The following is a 19,427-nucleotide window of genomic DNA, read 5'->3' as shown; positions in this document are numbered from 1 at the left end:
CGATCTCCGAAAAATATCCAGCGCGATCAGAGCGCGCGGAGGGAGCGCGGGGGAGGGTGAAATAGACGAGTTGAAAATGATTAAAAGGCCGGGCTCTCTCTCTCTCGCGCGCGCGCGCGCGCGCGAGTACCGTAGAACTGCCTCTTCACAGTCCGGCGACTCGTAAAATAGGAGGCAACTTCCGCGCGCGCGCGGCGAGATTAAATACTTTAGAAAGCCTCGACGCGCGCGAGTTACAGCGCATTAACGGAGCGCCGAGACGCTCGCGGAGCTTGGAAATGAGAAAAGCGGTTTCCGACGGCGAGCGGGCGATCTGCTCGGCTCGCCTGGCCGGGACTCGACAACGTCGAGTGCCGCAAATTATGCGTCAAAATTGGACCATAACGGCACTTGAAAAATCTACTCGCGTTTCCTTATGGCTCAGACGCCGCGGCCGGAGAACGGATGAAAGATCCGCGCGCGCGCGTCTCGATTTGTATCGCGTTCGCCGTACACCCTCGGCGACTTTCAACGATCGGCGAAGCTTTTCTGCAATCAACGTGCTAAAAGCGCGCCATCAGCGAGAGGAGGATAAGGCCGGGAAAGAATGGAAACGCGAAGACAATTGCGTCGTGCGTTCTTAGCTGACTGGCGGAAAGACAGGAGAGAGAGAGAGAGAGAGAGAGCTGCGGCAGCCAAGAGCGACCAGGCGAGTTTTCCTCTTTGGCCTGCTCGCGCGACGAAATAAAATCGCGAGTAGCCGGCGACGGCGGCGAGAGGAGCGCGCGTTTTTTCTCTCTTTCGGCGGGCGAAGTGGAGGAATGCTCCGCTCGCGAGATGAAAAGTGCCGGCGCGCGCGATGATGCCCGTATTATTCGCTTAAGCGCGGAAAAAGCACGGCGCGAATCTCGGAGCGGAATAAATTAAAACGCGGGAACGCGTAATCGTCCCGACGTTCCCGCCTGGGCAGGAAGACAAGCGGGATTACGCTCCCGAGCGCGTACTTACTGTCGCGCGGCGGAATCGCTCCCTGACGGCGTCTGAAATAATATCAAAGTAATGCAAAGCGCGCGACACCAAGCGGAGCGTGCGACGTCTGCGCGACGGCCATTAAATTCACCCGACTTTACAGCTCGCGCGACGCGCGAGAGCGCGCGGGCGTTCTCGCGGAAAAATGCACGAGAATTCCGCGGAATAATTCGCACGCCCCGCTGCAGCGGCCGCGGGTTTTATCGCTTATCTCGCGAGCCGCCGCAAACCGCGAGCAAACTCGAAACGCGGAGAAGAAACCGCGGTGGAAAAGCATCGCGTTTCTCCTGCCGCGCCGATTCCGCCGACAGATGCGCGCGCGGCAGAAGACGCCGGCTGCCGGGAAAATAAGAATGAATAGCAAAACGCTCGTCGTCATCGTCGCGATAAATTTGCGGTGATTTGCAGCGACGATGAATTGTAATGCCGCCGGATTACGTCCGGCGAAATAACAGAACTGCGTCGAGTCTGCGGAGAGTCACGTCGTCGTCGTCGTCGTCGGTCGCTCATCCGAATGAGAAAGCTGTTCGATGCACTCGCCTCGCCTGTTCTTACGATGCAGCCGTGTTTCTCGTGTCGCAACACACGAAACGAACGAGCGTACTAGAGGCAGGATAATGCCGGGACCGTGTACACCGCGAAATGGACGGAAGAGCGCGAGGGCAGAGCGGAAGAGACTACGAGGGGACGGAGATACGACCGATTCGCGGGCCCTCCCAGGTGCTGGGCTTTTTGCCAACCTCGACCGTTCTGTCTCCGAATCCGTATAAGGAGGTCGAGGACGAGGACACGGAGGAGGAAACAGGAGAGAATGAACAGCGCATATGTCTGTCCCGGAATGAGCCTCGTATAGGATATACGTAACGCGGCGGAAAGAGAGGGAAATCTAAAATTTGCACGACGAAGCATAAAATTAATGCGCAATTTATACTCTCTTTTACTGTTCTTTCTTCTCAATTTTCACCTCTTTACAATTTATACTTGCAATTTCTTTTTTTATTAATCGCAATTTGGAGTAGACGGCGATGCGCTCAAGCTCGAGCCCCTTGCTTGCTCTGTTTTTGAGAGGCGGAGGAGCAGGAGAGAGAAAGCAGGAGAGGATCGTATGAGATTCCTTCACGGCTGATGTATAAATCGATCGAATCGACGAAGATCGAGCGAGGAGGAGGTTTTACGAAGGGGCACACTCGAAGGCGGGCGCACGAGATTTGAGCTCGGGATTGATTATCGGCGATCACCGCGGCCGCTCTCGCGCGTCGCGAAAAACTGGATCGCGCGCATCGCCGCGCATGGCCGACCCTCTCGTAGATTTTTACATCGTTAATAACAACAAACGGCCGGCCATAGCCGGCGCCGCGCGCGGTTCGTGCCGCTTGACGATGACGTTATCGAGGAGCGAGGATAAACAATTGGCCACTGTGCGCCATAAACGGTGATTTACGAGCGGTGCGAGTGCGCGTCGAAGCTTTCGACCTTCCACCGGCGATCATCTCGATGATCACGCGCTCGCGCGGTTTATAAACCGTCATACGTGCCAACCGGCGGCGTGCCTATCGGGACGCGTTTACCGAGGGCGACGTCGATAATAGCCGTCCGTAATTGTCCGTCGTTACGATCGCCGTAACGACCGGCCATTTTTTTTATCGCCGCCGCCGCCGCCGCGCGTTTCCACGCTCCAGCGCCCGGCGCTGCCGCGGAATTCGCCCGTTTCGCGCGACTTTCATTTCGTATGCCAAGGGAACAAGGGAAATGCGTAATTGTACAGGCGTGATCACCGAATCAGCCGATGCGTAACAAACAGATAGAGCGCCGATCGGTCGTCGTAAGCGTGACTGGGCAAGGCCGACGGCGCTATTTGATCCGTCGCAGGTAGAAACGGACGGACAGCCGCGCGGAGAAAAAGACGCGGAGGTAGAGCTCGAGAGAGAGAGAGAGAGAGAGAGAACCGGAGATCGTTAATACGCGTTTTCATGTTAGATTAAACCTTGAAAGAACCACCACGACGAGGCGCGCTACTGACGCGCTGTCGCTAGGATTGCCAACTGCTCGGTTTTGACCCCCGATTGTCAGGTTTTCAAAAGTCTTGTCCAGTGTCCGGTTAATAAGTCAAACCGGATGTCACATGTCCGGTTTTTAAGTTATATCCAATCAATGGAATGAGAGTTCAGATTCTAGCAACGTTTCTCCGTTTCAAGCGCCACGCGAAAAGTCATCTAGTAGATGATCCGCCGATCCATCATTCCTTATATATTAAAAAAGTAATAATTTATTATTTTATTCAGTCAAATCTAGGTTTATAAAATCTGGTTTGGGAATTAATATTGTAAATAAATTCTTGTCATATTTTGTATATGTTTAATGTAAATGTCATGATTATTATTTCTGTCCGGTTTAGTCCGGTTTGGGTTTGTTACCAAAGAAGAAATGTCCGGTAATTTTAACTTTTGAATTTGGCAACCCTAACTGTCACACGCGTCACGCGTGACCGAGCGTGTTCGCTGATGAGGATTTCTGCGAGGAGACTCGCCGCCGCAGACGGAAAATCGAGAAAATGCAGATGAACCGATTCCACGGAAGCTTCATCGACGCGATCTTATATCGCGATCGATGTCGAGTTAATGTGCCGAAAGCGAGCGAAAGAGGTGATATTAACGCAATTGGATACTGTATGTCGTGTAAATGTAATGACGATATATACGTACGATATAACTCGTCCAAGTTAATCAATCCTAATAATTATTAGCATGATATTTAATAATTAATGACATTGCACTATGTATAGCAATTATCATGGGTATTATCAATGTTATTAATATGCAATACGTATTATCGGAAAATTCTGTCGCTAGAATAGCAAAGGTCCGTCTCCGCGAAGTTCCATTAACGTCATCATCAGCCGTGTCATTACCGTTGTCATTGTCATTACTAAGTAACAAATGAGAATACATAATGCGAGGTAAAAACTCACCCGGCGACCGGAGTCATTTTCAGTGCCAACGCCCGGCTGATGCAGAATCCAGCGCCGCCCGTGGCGAACCAGAACTTCACCTTTTGCTGAAACACACGGAAAAGAGAAGCGACATTAGCGGAGGCTTTCCGACAGAGCGGTCGACTTGAAGTCGCCGTTATAATTACACGATACATCGAGCCGAGATCGGATCGGCTGATCGATCGATCGATCGATCGTCGTCGTCGTCGGCGTGGAGGCCAGACCGGCCGCGCTCCGGCGATCGTCGTTGACCGATTAAGGATGAATGACTCGCTCGATGAGAATTAGGGATTGGGATGGATTATATTTCGAGGCGTATCGTGGGGTGTCACGCCACTTTGGCCGAACAAATTACGCCGAGGTCGTTAGTGATTTCGGCGAACCCGCCTTGTGTGTGTCGCGTCACGACACGACGCGCGCGACTCGGGACTTTCTCCTCGAAACGTTCGCGAAATTAGCTGGAATTGCGACCGATTTTGAGCCACGCCGATCGACTGAACAGTAAGCGTTCGATAGAACCTTTTTCGCGCCCGTTGAACTAAAACTAATTATTTGTTCTAATCGTTAACGTCGTGTACGAGTACGCGTGCGAATTGCGTTGATTATTCGATTAATCTGTCACTTTTTCCGACAGCTTGACATATAATTGTGTTATATATGCAGGCAAGATATGGGGAAATAAGGATAAGAAGGACAACACTGATAGAAAAATATAGTTGAATTAACTATAATCTCACTATATTTTATGGTTCATTTCGGCGTGTCAAGCATATTTTTATACTTGGTGGAAACCTGCAAAATACAATAGAATAAACACAAATATATAGTCAATGATTGTTCTTAAATAATTGTTCAGTTACTTTTACCGCATATATGGTAATTTCTCATCCACAAATATAGTGAGATTTAATATTCATATAGTTCACATCATTTAGCAAATATTCTGGTAATATTGACTATATAAAAGAGTTACTTTTACCTACCATTTTATATTTGCATCCATACAATAATTTTAGTTTAACTAACTATAATTTTTAGTAAAAATATTATATGGTTGGTTATACTATGCCTATATCGTAATTATTACCGACATTATATAGTAACACTTACTATAAACATAATATCTCGGACTATAATTTAGTTACTATATCATTACAGTTCCAAATATATACTTTTCTCTCAGTGTAATGAGATTTGGCCTACGGGTGAAGCTTTGTTTGCTTCACCCGCGCTTCATGTACATAAAAATATACCGCGATCGAAACACAGCAAACGAGAACAAGCATCAGCAAATCGACTGCAAATCCCGCCGCGTACAGAGAGACTCGCGAGGAGGCGCGTCGCACGCGAATGACTCGATAACGATTCACAATCGCGTGCATCCAGCCTGCAATTATGAATCGGCAGAAAGCGCGATTACACGCGAGAAAAGAACGACCGCGAGGAACGTTCGCGTCGTCCGTGCGATTCACCGCCTCGTACCGGTCAAACCGTCGCATCATCGTCGTCGTCGAACGGTGCATCGTCGTCGCTCGCGACACGATGATAAAAAGCACGCGAGAACAGCGCCGGGAAAGATATCTGCTTCCGATTGGTCTTTTCCCGCTGACCTGGAAACTTCGCTCCAGGAAACGTTTTCTCGCACACGCTACCGCGGCCGCCGCCGCGAGTGTGAGACACACCAGCGTTCTACATACAAATACTCGCCTGCGCACGTGTGTGTGTGTGTGTGTGTGTGTGTGGCCGAGCGGTGCGAAAACACAACGAGCTGAGATACGAGCGATTTCTGGCCGATTGCCGTGGCCGCAGGCTATTAAAGCCGGACTCCTAGGCGGCCCGAGCGCGATCCATGCCGGCCGATACTATCTCGATACCGGTATAGGACCGTAGAATCGTGCGCCGCTAGTACCCTGGCGAGAGAGGCGTGGTGCACGAGCCGCGGCGAACGGCATCGCCGGAGAAGCTACGGAGAGGCTCGGGCTGCACGCGTGCGTGCGCGACGCATCACCGCGATAAAAGCGTCGCGCGCTTTTTGCGCGAGGCTCGCGAAACGTCTCGCGGCGACGTGCCGCGCCGCGCGCGCTGAAGGAGCGAGGCTTATCGCGAGGCGAATCTCGCGATGCGAATTAGTCGCGCGCTTAATTGACTTAACTGGACGCGCGGAAGGTGGCTCTCGTCGCGAAACCCGTCGCGCTGATAGCGCTCGCTTGTAAAATGTAGCGCGCTTCTGCCGTGACGGTTCAGCGTGAAATCCCGAGGATTGCGGGCGGTTGGTCAACGACCACAAGGCGCGGCGCGTCGTTACTTCGCGATCCGCGACTTTATTGGATTTTTATGGGGTTTGATGGTCGCTCGCATTTTGCATCCACGACCTATACATCGTTTTACATCGTTATCTGCGGTTATCGCGCGGTCGACGACAAAGTCGAGGCGACAAAGAGCGACTCGCTGGTGCAACCGGCTGCTCACTTTGACAGATCCGAGACGTGTACTCTCGTGTGTACCGCGAAAAGTTCTACGCCCGTAGACGCCTGCGACGTTGACCTCAGCTATCTCTCGACGTTCATCTCGGCTTGGTGCGCTATCGGACACGCCGCTGGAGCACAGCGGTGTGCTCCTTTCCGCTCGGTCTGGGCGTGGTGGAGGATCGCGGATGGCAGCAGAGGCCACCAGCACCAGCACCGGTATCAGCAACACCACTACCAACAGCGGCAGCAGAAGCACGGATGCGCCCGCCGCACGCGCTCACGTGCGCGCGATACGTCCGTAAGGTCAGCTGACAAGGCGATCGGCGCGGCGCGGCGCGGCGTTACCGTTACGTGCACGTACGTGGCATACCTACTACGCCCAACGCGGCCGGTGTAATCGGCTCCGCCGCTCCGTTTGAGGATCTATAATTTCGCACGGCTGCGGCGAATAATAAGACGGCGGTGTTGCTGGCCGGGCCTACCGCTGCCCAATGACGCAGAAATTGCGCCGCCGATAATCTCCGCGCTTCGCGGGTCACGGCCCGATCACGACGCTCCGCCGCGGCCGATCTCTTTCCGCGAGAGAGGAAAGCTCTCTCGCGGGAGAAGCTGTCGGAACGAATGTCCAGCGTAATTTTACGCCGCGTCCGCACGCGCTGCACTTCCGACACAAGCTGTCCCGCGGCGCTCTGTCCCGACCGGCGCGTGTGTGCGCGGTTAATAATTAATTTGTCGCACCGCGATATAATAATCTCAACGGCTCGCGACGGCTATTAAACTATCCATAAATAACCGGCGCGTAATAATCACGGCCAATGAAATCACCGTCGCGCTAATCCGTGCAGCGCGCGCCGCGCGGCACTTTGCGCGATAATTAATTCATCCGCGTAGCGCCGCGCTGTTTTCATTACGCCGCGCCGCGCCGGCACGATTAAAATCGTCGGCGAATATAATTACGGCGAGGAGCTGTCGCTTCGACGACGGCGGCGCTAAGAAGCGCTACGATATCGTCCGGCCGATGAGTTACCGCGAGACAGGTAGCGAAAAGAAGGGGAGGAAGCAGCGCGGGAATAAAGGGAGGAGAAGAGACGGGAGCTCACACAGACGCATTTGATATACACGCGCGATACGGGTAGCCCGAGATAGTATCGGGCCGCTTTTACAAGAAGGCACAGCTATTCTTTACTTCTCTCTTTCGGGGCCATTTGAATAACACAACATCGTGTTGCGGAGTCACGGGGGAGAGACAAGGAGAAAAAGAGAGAGAGAGAGAGAGAGAGAGAGAGAGAGAGAGGAGCCACCGGGAGCGACCCGGGACGCGAGAATTCTGAGGTCGCCCGTGAACCCGCTCTTATTGTTACGAGGGAGCGTGCGCACGGTACGGACAGCGACACCGGAATCGCTATACAGCCGGCGATGCCTCGCGAACCAATGTTCAACGTAATCCCGTGCGACTCCCTGCTGTTTATCGCAGGTTCCGTAGCCGCGCGCGAGTTGACCCGAGCGCCATTCCTCGGATTTTTCTCCGCGGGCGCCGCGTGCCATCTGGTATATGAACTCTTTCACGTGGTCGGACCGCCGTCGACTATAGTCGCGCGCTCTCATGCAAAAGTATAAGGTGCCTATGTGCCCTCTAAACTTCTTCCCCGAGCGAGACCCCAATCGAAGCGACTGCGAACATTTCGTAGGAGAGTAGAGGAACAAAAAGTGTGGCGAATTGAGCCGAGGCCTATCTTGCAAATTTCAAGATGATTTCACTCGTCGGTTGTCACTCGCGACTCGCGAGAAGAGGAGCTCTCAGAGTCCAAAAGTCCCGACAATCCAGAATTCGCGCGAAGAAACGCGGAGAGCGGAGAAAAGTGCGACGAAGGCGGCAAGGTTTATTTTGCAAATTTCAAGACGAGGCGTCGGCTATCACGAGCGAGGAGAGGAGCTCTCAGAGGCCAAAAGTCGCGGAGGTTTCGAGCGAACTCCAGAATTCGCGCAAGGATTTGCCCGCTACACGTTATTAACGTCTTCACGGTACTTTGGAGACGGATCCTAGGCGAGATCCCGGTGCAGCTGCCGGGACCGGCCCCGGACTCTCGCTAAGCAAAGCCCGACGAGGCAATCAGTCAGTAATTTTAATTATCGCGCGCGTATTTACGACTGGTAATCGCTCCATCTCGGACGCCGGCAATCTCGGGGGGCATCGCGCACCGGTAACGAAGGGGACCTACCGATCGCCGGCCAAGATTGTGTGCCGGTGCTTCTCTGACTAATTACATTCCTAACCCGGGACGAGGGCACGTCGCCCTGGAGGGAGGGGGAGGGGGACTATACGGCGTCGTATGCGAGCAAAGGCCGCACGATTCTATATCCAATTATGTACGGACGATTGGCAGCGGGCCCGCGTGGATACGTTCCGCCGTTTGATTGGCCTCCCTCGATTCTCTCTCTCTCTCTCTCTCTCTCTCTCTCTCTCTCTCTCTCTCTCTCTCTCTCTCTCTCTCTCTCTCTCTCTCTCTCTCTCTCTCTATCGTCGTCTCTCGACGGCCGGATACAAGTTATTTGAGATCATGCTTCCCGCTTAATTACTATCCCCGCTCGACTCCTCGACGTACCAACTTCCCGATCCTCGGCCGGCTCTGCGTCGACGGACGCGGATCTCTGCGTGCGTTCGTAAGACGTCGCGCGCGAGAGCGCGAATCTCCCTCCCGCGGCGCGTCGTTGAGACGACCGGGTGGCACCGGATATGAGCTTCCTCTTCTGCTTCTTGCGCCTTTGCGAGAGCAGACCGCGAGCGTGAAAGCTACTTTCAACCGTGCAAAACGGGCATAAGTAGGAGAGAGAGAGAGAGAGAGAGAGAGAGAGAGAGAGAGCTTGAAACGCGCACGATTACTTAGCGCTTCGTTTAACGAGCGTCCCGAGGCATCCGAAACCGCAGCCGAGGGATGAGCCGCCGCGCGTCCGAGCGTCCGTTCGGTCGAAACGCTCGAGAAGAAAAAGAGCCGCAATTCGCCGATCGTTCTCTCCGTGGAACGCGCCATCCGTTCTCGAGGTCGTAAAACCGAGGCTGAGTGACACGGCGGGTAATATCTGATGGAGGGTGGCTAGTCGCTCGGTATATTAGGACTAATGAACAGATTAGAGACTCCGATATGACCTCGACCAGCGTGGCGGATGATGCGCGCGCGAGAGGCTACGTACTAAGAAATTCGCAGAGCGAGAATGCGAGCGCGACATGCGGGCGAACGCTCGCAGCGTGTGCGAGCGCATCGCGAAAGCCAGATGCAGCACACAGGCGGAATTCCAATCGCGCGGCGATGAGAAATAGAAGGCTCCGCGACAGAGATAACGCGACTTCCTTTTCGACTTTCTTTCGACTTCCTTCACCTCACGCACGCGTGCACACACACACACACACACACACACACACCGTAGCCATTTCCATCGAACACGCCTCTCGCGATTAATCTCGCGCGAGTTCTCTTCGGAAGGGCAAGATCGATCGCGAGATGCGAATCTAATTAAATTACCGTGGAACAACGACGCTCTCGCGCGCGCGCGCGCGGAGTCGCCCTTATTTTTCTTCCGCGCTTATCTGCCTCTCGCTTTATAAACGTACCACAGCAACACAGCAGCCCGCTCGTCGCGAGAGAGACCAATGGCTGACGATTTGTATGCACGGTCATCCGCACTTCCACGTAGATTTATCAAGCCGATATCTGTGTATCCACCGCGCGGCCAGGAAGTCGTTCTTGCTCTTGTTTCGAATTCGCTCGAGCGTGTCCCGCGCGGCATATAAACGCGGCGAGGGGCGCGCGCCCTTCGATATTTTCCATAAATTCCTCGTCGAGCGTTTTTCAATCTCGAACAATATCGTATTTAACCGGGACGAATAAATCCACCGGGGACAATGCGCCGTTCCCGCCGCGCCTCGCAGGGCCGTTCCTACGCGGCTGCGGAACAACGCTTCGAGGGGAAAACAAATCTGGGGGAAGCTCGTAAAGATGGAGGGATACAACGAATATGGAGGAAAATAGCCTCTGGCAGGCTGATTCAAAACTCCGCGAGGTCACAAGGAGATTGGAGTCACAAGGAAGAAAAAGAAACGCGTGACTAGGAGAGGATCGACTCGCGGACGACGTGTCGACCGAATCTCTTCTCTTCAGGCGCCTTCGCTCGTTCTCGCGCTATTTTTCACGCTCGATAAAAAGTCACTTCATCAATTCGTATTTACTGTTTAGAGACATGCGCAGTGTTATCATGCTCCTTTTCGCCAATTCTCCGAGCGAATGCGCTTGTTTCTTACGATCCGCGGAGCAATCGAGAGCTAATGACTTCATCGTGCCCGCCGCCGCGGACCGACGAAATAAATCGCCCGACGAAATCGTCGAGCATCGTTCTCGAGCTCGCTGAGTAAGCGGACGACAGAATAAAGTCCCTCGAGAGATGTAAAAGGGACGAGAGAGAGAGAGAGAGAGAGAGAGAGAGAGAGCGTGCTCCTGAGGCCGCGGCAAGTGGAATCCACTTGCCGCGATCCTCGGCCAACCCTCGAGACTCGAAGAGCAGCAGCAGCACACGCGCACATGCAAATATTGGTAGGCTCCCAAACAAGGCTGCCGACCAGTTTTTCTAAATAAACGTCGGCGGAGAGCAAGCACGGGGCGCCGCTTCTACAAAAATACGGCCCGCTCCGCTTTTACCTCGCTGGGCGAAACAACGAACTACCGATGAGACGAGACAGGGCTTTCTTCTGTACACAGTCGTTTCCCTCATCTCGTGTTTCTCGGGAGCGTACCGAAGCGTACACCTCGAGGCCGCGGCCGCGGAGTATAATGTCGCGTGCAAAAGACAACAATTAGATACCAAATATGTCCGGGCATATCGCGGGCGCGAAGTTTCGCTAACGCGCAGATCGGAGGGGTGAGCGAGCGGACGAGGCTGGCGATGCGTCACGGAACGTCGGGAAAACGTCGTGAAGACGACTTTCGCGCACGTTGAAAGCTTTCTGTGCAATTTTTATTCTTGCTCCTTCCCGTGCATTTCTCGTACTTCTATTCATATCCCTCCCTACCCACAATCCTCGCGATTGATTTAATTTTCACGAACCTACATTGCTATCGCATGATACGCGCCACTCAATGTGAACCAGATGATACACAAAAACACACACACACACGCACACACACACGGTCCATAAAGGAACGCACTTTTCAAAAGACACGACGTATCGCCTCCATCCGACCGGTGCGATTATATCGCGGTGATTAGCGGCGTCCGACGCGTCGCGAGTTTCGCGTGCGTGCGCGCCGCATGCAAGAGGAGGCGAACGCGCTCGTCGAAAGAAACCAAGAGGAAAGAGAAGAAAAAGAAGAGCGGAGAGAGAGAGAGAGAGGAAATAAAAACAGGACCGATAAAGCGGAGAACTCTCCGCGTCGCACCGGGGCGATCGTGGCCGCACGGTGCACGGCGCACCGGATGCGCCGCAAAACAAAGATGGTGCCGTGAGATATAAAGCAGCAGGTATAATAATATCGGAGTAATGGAGGTAGCATACGTGGGGCATAGGGAAACATCAGTCAACCCCCTCCTACCCGCCGCCATGTCTTTCGCCGTGTCGGCGTGGATATACATCTTTTCCGCGGTATATGCCCATGGAGGCCGTCATGGGTCACGAGCGCATCTTCCATCGTTGCTTCGCGGCTTTCGAAGCCGGCTCCCTTCCTCCTCTCTTGCCCTCTTTTCATTCCGCGCCTATCTGCCTTGTCCCTTTTTTCCTTTCTCTCTCTCTCTCTCTCTCTCTCTCTCTCTCTCTCTCTCTCTCTCTCTCCCTCTCTCTCTCTTTATCCGCCGTCTAATCGCGAAACGCGGCATAGGCGAAACGCGCGCGGCAAGGACGGCGCGGCAGGCCGGAGAGCGGCCGGAGGTCGAGCAACGCGCGCGGCACAGAACGCGGCAATGACGGTGCATGATTTATCGCGGCCGAGCTCGTTAAACAATTTCGCGCGACGGCAAGCGCAACACAAAGACAACGCGCGCTCTCGCGCTCGCGGAATATTATTCGCGACGTGTGATGAAACGCGACAGGGAAATGCACGAAGCGCGAGATACGCTACGACGTGAGCATTCACGGGAGCGTGCGTCGTGAGTAGACACGCGAGCGGACACGCGATCTTGTCGCGCGTTATTGCAGCTTAACCGCGTTAAACCTCGCAGTTGCGCTCGCGCTCAGATCGGCGCGGCGCGAGAGAGCCTCCGAGTCGAGGTCGGAATTATCGCGATAGTGTCGTCCTCTCCGCCGAAATTGGCACGATTCATCCCCGTTTTGACCACAAGCGCTCGACTCTCGTCAGATTCGCACGATGCCGACGTGACTTACCGGGAGGGGAGGGGATAATCAGCGCCCGCACCCCACGTTGCACAAACTCGCCGCCACGCTCGGCGTTTACACCGCCGCGCCGTCCCGGAGGTAATTAATCCCGAAAAACAGCCGCGCGCGACTTTCCTCCGCCGACGAGAGGAGCGGCGCGCGCGCAACCGACGCATACCTACTTTTCGCAGCATCGGCGAATACCGTACGGTCGTCACGGGTCACGCTAACTCGCCCCATTGTGTTCCCGCGGCCGATCCTGCGAACAATACCCGGCCTCTACCGTAATTACGAAAGCTTCGTTAAAACCACTGCACCGGCTCTCTCTCCCTCTTTCTGTTTCTCCATCCTTCCCTGCCTCCTCCCCCTCCCTCGCCGGGGCCTCACTCCATCTCCTTTTCCCGGAGCCCCTCAGCTCCGCAGCGTTAAAAAAGTCGAATGCCGAGCGTGTACACGGAAGTCGGGCGTAATCGCGCGCGCTCGTAACGCGTCCGCTTAATTGAGTGCTTCCACGTGGTGTCGCCTCGCGGAAACGCATCGCCGATAATTCGCTCGCTCGCTCGCGCGCGACTCTTTTCCGAAGGGAAGGCCGCGCGCGCGCGCGGTCCACCAGCCTGGCGAAGCGCAACATGCTAATGCCGACTGTTACCGCCGTTTCCAGCACGTTTCTTTCCGCCGATGCGCTCGCAAAGTGCTCTTTTGCCGCCACCGCCGCGCTCCACTTGGCGCTCGAGTTCTCACGTACGATGAGACGCTTCCATGAGGTGCGCGAGCGGCCTGTGGGACGCAGCCGTGCGCGGAGAGAACGCGCGTACTCGCGGAATGCGGAGGAAGAGACCTCGCGGGATTCCGAGTCTCTCCTTTTCTCTCCCCCTGTCTCTTTCGCCGCCTCTCCCTCTCTCTCTCTCTCTCTCTCTCTCTCTCTCTCTCTCTCTCTCTCTCTCTCTCTCTCTCTCTCCCTCTCTCTCTCTCCTCTCTCGCTCTCGACGGGAGAGATTTTCACGAACGGATTTTTTTCGAACGGAGATTTTTCCGCCACGAGGAGATCGCGAGACGCAAAGAACGGAGTTGAGTGAATAATAAGTGGCGCGCTCACCGCCGTTATTTATTTACCGCAACGCGCTGCAACGGATGTTGCTGCCTCGGCCTGCTCCCTCCCTCCCCCCCTCTCTCTCCCTCTTTTTTTTAATAATTTCGCGGGCCCCGCTGTCGGACGCAGCCTCATGAATAATATTGATTTTCCGGCGGAGTAAACACACCGAGAGATGTTACCGGTAGCGGATTGTTTCACGGCGTCGCGCACCTTGAAAACGATTCCCACGTTCGTAACGCGTCCTGCCCGCCGTGCTTTCCGGAAGCTCAGGGACAAGCGCGCCCAAGCGGAGCCACTTGTGCGCCAATTAAGATGGAAGCTCAAGATACACGCGATGGCCGTTGATGGGACGACAGTGCAGTCATAGCCGTCAAATGGAATCTCGCCGCGACGGCCAGCGCCGCCGAGAGACGGTCGCTGAAATTGGTATCGATACAGCGGAAATCCGAGCGCGTTTCTCTCCGTCTCTCTCTTGCGCGCACAGAAATCGGCTCGGTGTCGCCTCGCGGGCGACAATCATTCGCGCCGGTCTCGCGCGCATGTGGATTTTTGCCACGTTATGTAAATCTGTCGATATGCAAATGTCACCGCGCCGCCGCTATAGCGGACTTAACGCGCGCGCGAAATTATCGAGCCACCGGCGCCGTGCGAGGCTCATTACCGAATATCATCGCGAACTCTCGGCGGAAACGGTCGCGCGAGCCACGCGCGAATAATTGCGATAGCGGCAACGCACCGATCAGGAGCGGCTAACGAACGGCGACGTCCTCGTCCTCGCGTTATCGACGCGTTACAACGCGTGAGAGCGGGGCTTCGATCGGAAACACCTCCGTCCCATAAACGTAATGTCCTTGCTCGTCTCGTTACTTGCGCGCGGGTAATTGGCGGCCGCGAGCGGAACGGCAAACAAACAGCCGGAGCACATTCTGCGAGACGCGTATCGTAATTGCGCGGAATCCCATGGCCCGCCGCCGATTTAATTATCGCCGTGCAATTAGCAATTAGTGGGGCCGAGGAGGAGCGGACGCATTCCGCGTGAATTTCGCGTCTCCTCTTATCAGCATTTTTGCTCGTGGCGCCGCGCGCTCGCCCGTGCGATCGCAATGTCCGGCATGCGGAAAAAATCGCGGACGCGATAACACGCGAAGGAGATCTCTGCGCAAGCGGGCCGCGGCGCGGCGAGCGGAAGAGGTCGAGAAAAGTACAATTCAGCCGGCGGGAGGACGGCGGTGAGCGCGCGCGATAATGGCTCCGAGTGAAATGGCAGCGAACTCGGTCGTTCCGGCGCGGCGGGGAAGTTGACGGGAGTTAATTATTTCGAAGACGAGACTCGCCAAGTCTCTCGCCACGTTGCTCCCTGTGAATTCCCTTATCGAAGGCGGGAGAATGCTCGTGGCGGGTGGAAAATGTTGTCCCCGCGGCGGCGGGAGTTACGCGACGGGAGAGAAAATTTCCGGCGATTTCCCGCGGAAGCGAACCAACTCGCGTGACGTTAAGTTAACGAAAGCGCGGCGACACTTTCGTGTCTCAAGTTACACCTGGCACGCAAGCAGTTGCATTTGAAAGAATCAATCACGAGATTATTCGAAAACGTTACGACGGAAACGACCGACGGAGAGCCGACATGAACGAAATTTCCGCGCAAACAGCAAGAGGAAGCGCGCGCGGACAACAGCGAACGCGTTAATTGTTTGACACCCGAGAAAAAGGAGCACCTCGATTTTGCGAGAACGATGAATAATCCACGTCACAGCGGCGGAAGAAGCACGCTAATTACACGGGAGAGACGCGACGGGAGTCCCGCAACGCGGGGAAAAACAGCCTGGCCCCGTTAGAGGGCTGCGAATTATGCGCGCGAATCTCTCGCTCGTAAATAACACCGGACGATAATGCAACGCGTAAGCGCGCGCCCGGGACCGATAATAATAATAATAATAATAATCCACGCGAATTTTGACGCGCAATTTCGATTCCAATTACGCTCTCTCGGCGCGCGGGCGGTAATGTAATATTCCGCGAGCGCGAACGCGATGATTCAGTGCGCGCAGAGACCCCGGGGGTTTAGTTAATTGAAGCCAACTTCCGCGTATCTATCAACTCGCGCGCGCGCGACACGCACAGGCGAATATGTCTCTATAAATAAATAAGCAAAAAATGTCGGCGAGAGAGAGAGAGAGAGAGAGAGAGAGAGAGAGAGAGCCAGCGGTTCGTTTGTCGACTATCCGTTGAAATTGGTATCGCGATATTTCTGTGTCTCCGATATTTCTCCCTCCCTCATTCATTTTCTTTTTCTTCGCGGTAAATTCATGATGCTTTTGATATATAAGTGCGAGCTTATCTGCTCTCTCCGCCACGGTCGTATCTCCACCCTCTGACGCCTCCGTTTAATAGGAAGGTGCAACGGCCTGCTAGATAAGCGGCGCGCGCTCGTTGCCTCCTATGAACCCCCCCGCCCCCTCTCACCGCGAGTTTCTCATTCCCGATCTGGTCGCGTTTAGCAGTAAAACGGATTTTTACGATCCACCTGTCCCGATCGCCCTCCTCGCCCTGGCACGGATGTCAACGACACGTCTCGAGCTTGAGCAGGAGCGGGCCTGGATCGTCGATCTTCAGAGGATGCGCGGAGAGTGGCGCGGTGCCCGATGGCGATAATGCAGTATTTATTTTTCCATACACCATCTCGGGGGGAAATATTTATTTTTCCCATAGCGTCGGGAGAGAGGGAGAGAGAGAGAGAGAGAGGACGAGGGGCGGGGAGATTGTAACACAATCTCAGCTCCCGAAGCGTCGATACGATCGCGAGAACGTTTTCTCTGTTCGTCGAATAATAAGCGTGTTGCCCTTCGCGGGAGACGACGTGCTCCCGCTCGTCTTCTTTTTTTCTCATCACTAATCACAATGTCGGCGGCTGTACGCGAGGCGATTTTATTTTAGTAGCGCAAATTATAGAGATCGACGGTCCGGCAACGCGGCTGCAAAAGTGATTGTGTATCGACGCGCTGGCGGACACGATCGAATTGCCGAAAAAATTGCTCACCGCGGCGGTGGCGAGCGGAGCTCCGCGTGTTCGAAAATCCACCGCAATCTCTTTATGATACACGATGATTACGATCGATCGCTCGCTCACGTTGTTCTTCCTCTTGTTCTTTCTCTCTCTTTCCGCCCTTTCTTCCCACTCTCCCTCTCTCTCTCTCTCTCTCTCTCTCTCTCTCTCTCTCTCTGCTCTCTCGTCGAAACCGCAACATCCATAAAGGCGTACCACGCCACGAGAAGAGGCGATGTGAGGAGAGCCGCAGAAACGCAAGCCTCATTAAATAATAATTCGCAGGACCGGCTGGAGGGAGGAGGAAGAGACGGACGCAAAAGGGTGGAAGAAGTGCACGACATGTGGCGGGTGAGAACGCGGCTTTTGCGAAATAACGAAAGATTACTTTCGGTTGCTCTCTTCTCCCGCACGACTACAGAGGCTCCGACGGGGGAGAACACGTGGTGTCCTAATCGCGGATATTATTCCGGGTTAGATATCGGAGTTAAGGCCCTCATCAGCGCTCGTCGGGCCCGCCAGACTAACACGCGGGGTTAATAGACGATTCGCGCGCTTGTAAGAGGAGCTAAGAGGGTGGTGGTGGTGGTGGTGGTGGTGGTGGTGGTATCGTCAGTACCCGTCCGAGGAACCACTTAAGACGAGCATCGACGAGGTTCGTTAGACGATAACTCGAAGGCCGATGAAGGGCAGACACGGGTCAGGCAAAAACTAGGGAAGATCAGAGGACAGCAGAAAACAGCGACGGTGTGGCCAACACGTGGCGATAAATAACGCGGTGTCGCCTCGTTTACCGCCGAACGACTAATTGTTACGCTCAATTGGTAGCTCCTCTTTCGCTCCGGGACGCACGTTTTTTTGCTCGCCGCACACAGCCATTAAGCCTGTTTGTTTCAGCTGCAGGTGCATGTTCGGCAACGTATCTCTTTTTTTTTTCCTTTTTTCCAAGAGAGAAGAGAGACCGGAGAATATGCAACCGAAGCAAAAGGATTATCGAGTGCAATGTCATAAGCAGGTCAAAGAGGGAAGTGCGAAATCGTCGAAACAGTCGAGAGAGGACCGAGATGATGAGTGAAGAGAAGGAGATCCGTAGGATGCACGACATGTGGCGCACATCCGTATGCCCCGATGGCCTCTGTCAGACCGCACGAATGGGCCGCGATTTTCTGCTAAATTGCGAGTATAGGTAGCGTGCGAGCAACGCGGTGCGGTGGCAACGCAATTTTCGCGCGGCGCAATAACAACCGCTGCCGCACCGCGCCGCCGCGAACTCTTCATGTATGCTCGGCCGATTTCGAGACTCTAGTACGCACGAAACAATCCGGATGAACGTTTCCAACAGGCTGATGGGCCGTGCAGCTTGACCGTGGCGAATTTTTGTTTTTATCCGATATCAAAAGGACGATATTAAAATCAATATTGAGAGAAAGCGCATAAAAGTTGCGGCTAACACATTTGAGCTTAAAATCGTCATTTAGTTCGAGATAAGATGGACAAATGTTTTGCCTAATAACTCGAATTTTAGCCACGAAAATAATATACTAGTTTCGCTCGCGACAAAGCGACAAAATAATTATTCTCAACAATCAATCGGTGGCCGTCTGTTAAAAAAATGTTCCACTCGCGAGCGTGAACTCCGTTGAAAATCGACGATATATAAATCGCGATGCCAGCAATTCGCCATTTAATTCGCGGATTAAATCCGCGAATGTGGCCGCATATTCATGCTGAATTATGCGAAAATACTCACGAGAGTGATAATCGTCAGTACGGTAAATTCGAAAACGACTCGCCTAACACCTGGCCGTTCGGTTTAATCTCGCCAGCGCTGATTGATCTCTGAAATCTGCCGTAATCTGCCGGTCTTGTTTCTTTTTTTTTTCCCCCCAGCGGAATCCAGTCACACGCCGACCCGTCGCGGCCGAAAGCATTTGCGGAGCGATCCTCGCAATTCGCGCTGGCGCGAAAGAACGCGCAGCATGCGAGAGAGCGCGTAGGACTCGAGAGATCTTTGCTGATGCACTTCCCCATCGACCTTGATCTTACATTAGAAGGCCGCGTTCACCACGAAACGACGTCGGTTATTTGCCTCGGAGAGTGCCGGCGTGTTCTCTGCGCGAACGATTTCCTTGTGGTTTCTCTATCGCCGTCGCGAGAAAGGGGGAATAAACATTGCGCACGCACGGCTGATCACGTTCTAAACTCCACATACCTTCCTTCGCCGACGTGTTCCCCCGAGTCACGTCAACCGGCCGAAAAAAATCAGTTAAACTCACAAGGGGAGACGGATCTCGCAAATTCGGATCGCGCGAGACGCGAGCCGCACCTGCTCGCCGATGCAAACCCCGATAAAGCAGAAGAGAATACTTAATAAAAGATAAAGCGGAGACAGAGTCGAGCGAGGAGCAACAACTGCGCGAAATCGACACGTAATCCGCAAGTAACGCGCAAGAATGAGACGAGGAAATATG

The 19,427-nt window shown here is 54.1% G+C and overlaps 1 protein-coding gene across 1 annotated transcript in view; it reads right to left on the bottom strand.

Moving 5' to 3' along the window:
• fng (Fringe glycosyltransferase) overlaps positions 1 to 19,427 on the bottom strand; it is a 108,638-nt gene that overhangs the window by 23,171 nt on the left and 66,040 nt on the right. The window contains exon 6 of the mRNA XM_011144923.2: positions 3,977 to 4,062. Within this exon, the coding sequence (XP_011143225.1) occupies positions 3,977 to 4,062 (86 nt within the window). The remainder of the gene's footprint in view (positions 1 to 3,976; positions 4,063 to 19,427) is intronic.

The sequence above is a fragment of the Harpegnathos saltator genome, unplaced genomic scaffold (genome assembly GCF_003227715.2).
Source record: "Harpegnathos saltator strain DR-91 unplaced genomic scaffold, Hsal_v8.6 scaffold148, whole genome shotgun sequence".
Taxonomy (NCBI): domain Eukaryota; kingdom Metazoa; phylum Arthropoda; class Insecta; order Hymenoptera; family Formicidae; genus Harpegnathos; species Harpegnathos saltator.
The sequence above is the reverse complement of the archived record's forward strand: the minus strand, read 5'-3'. Positions and strand labels throughout refer to the sequence as shown.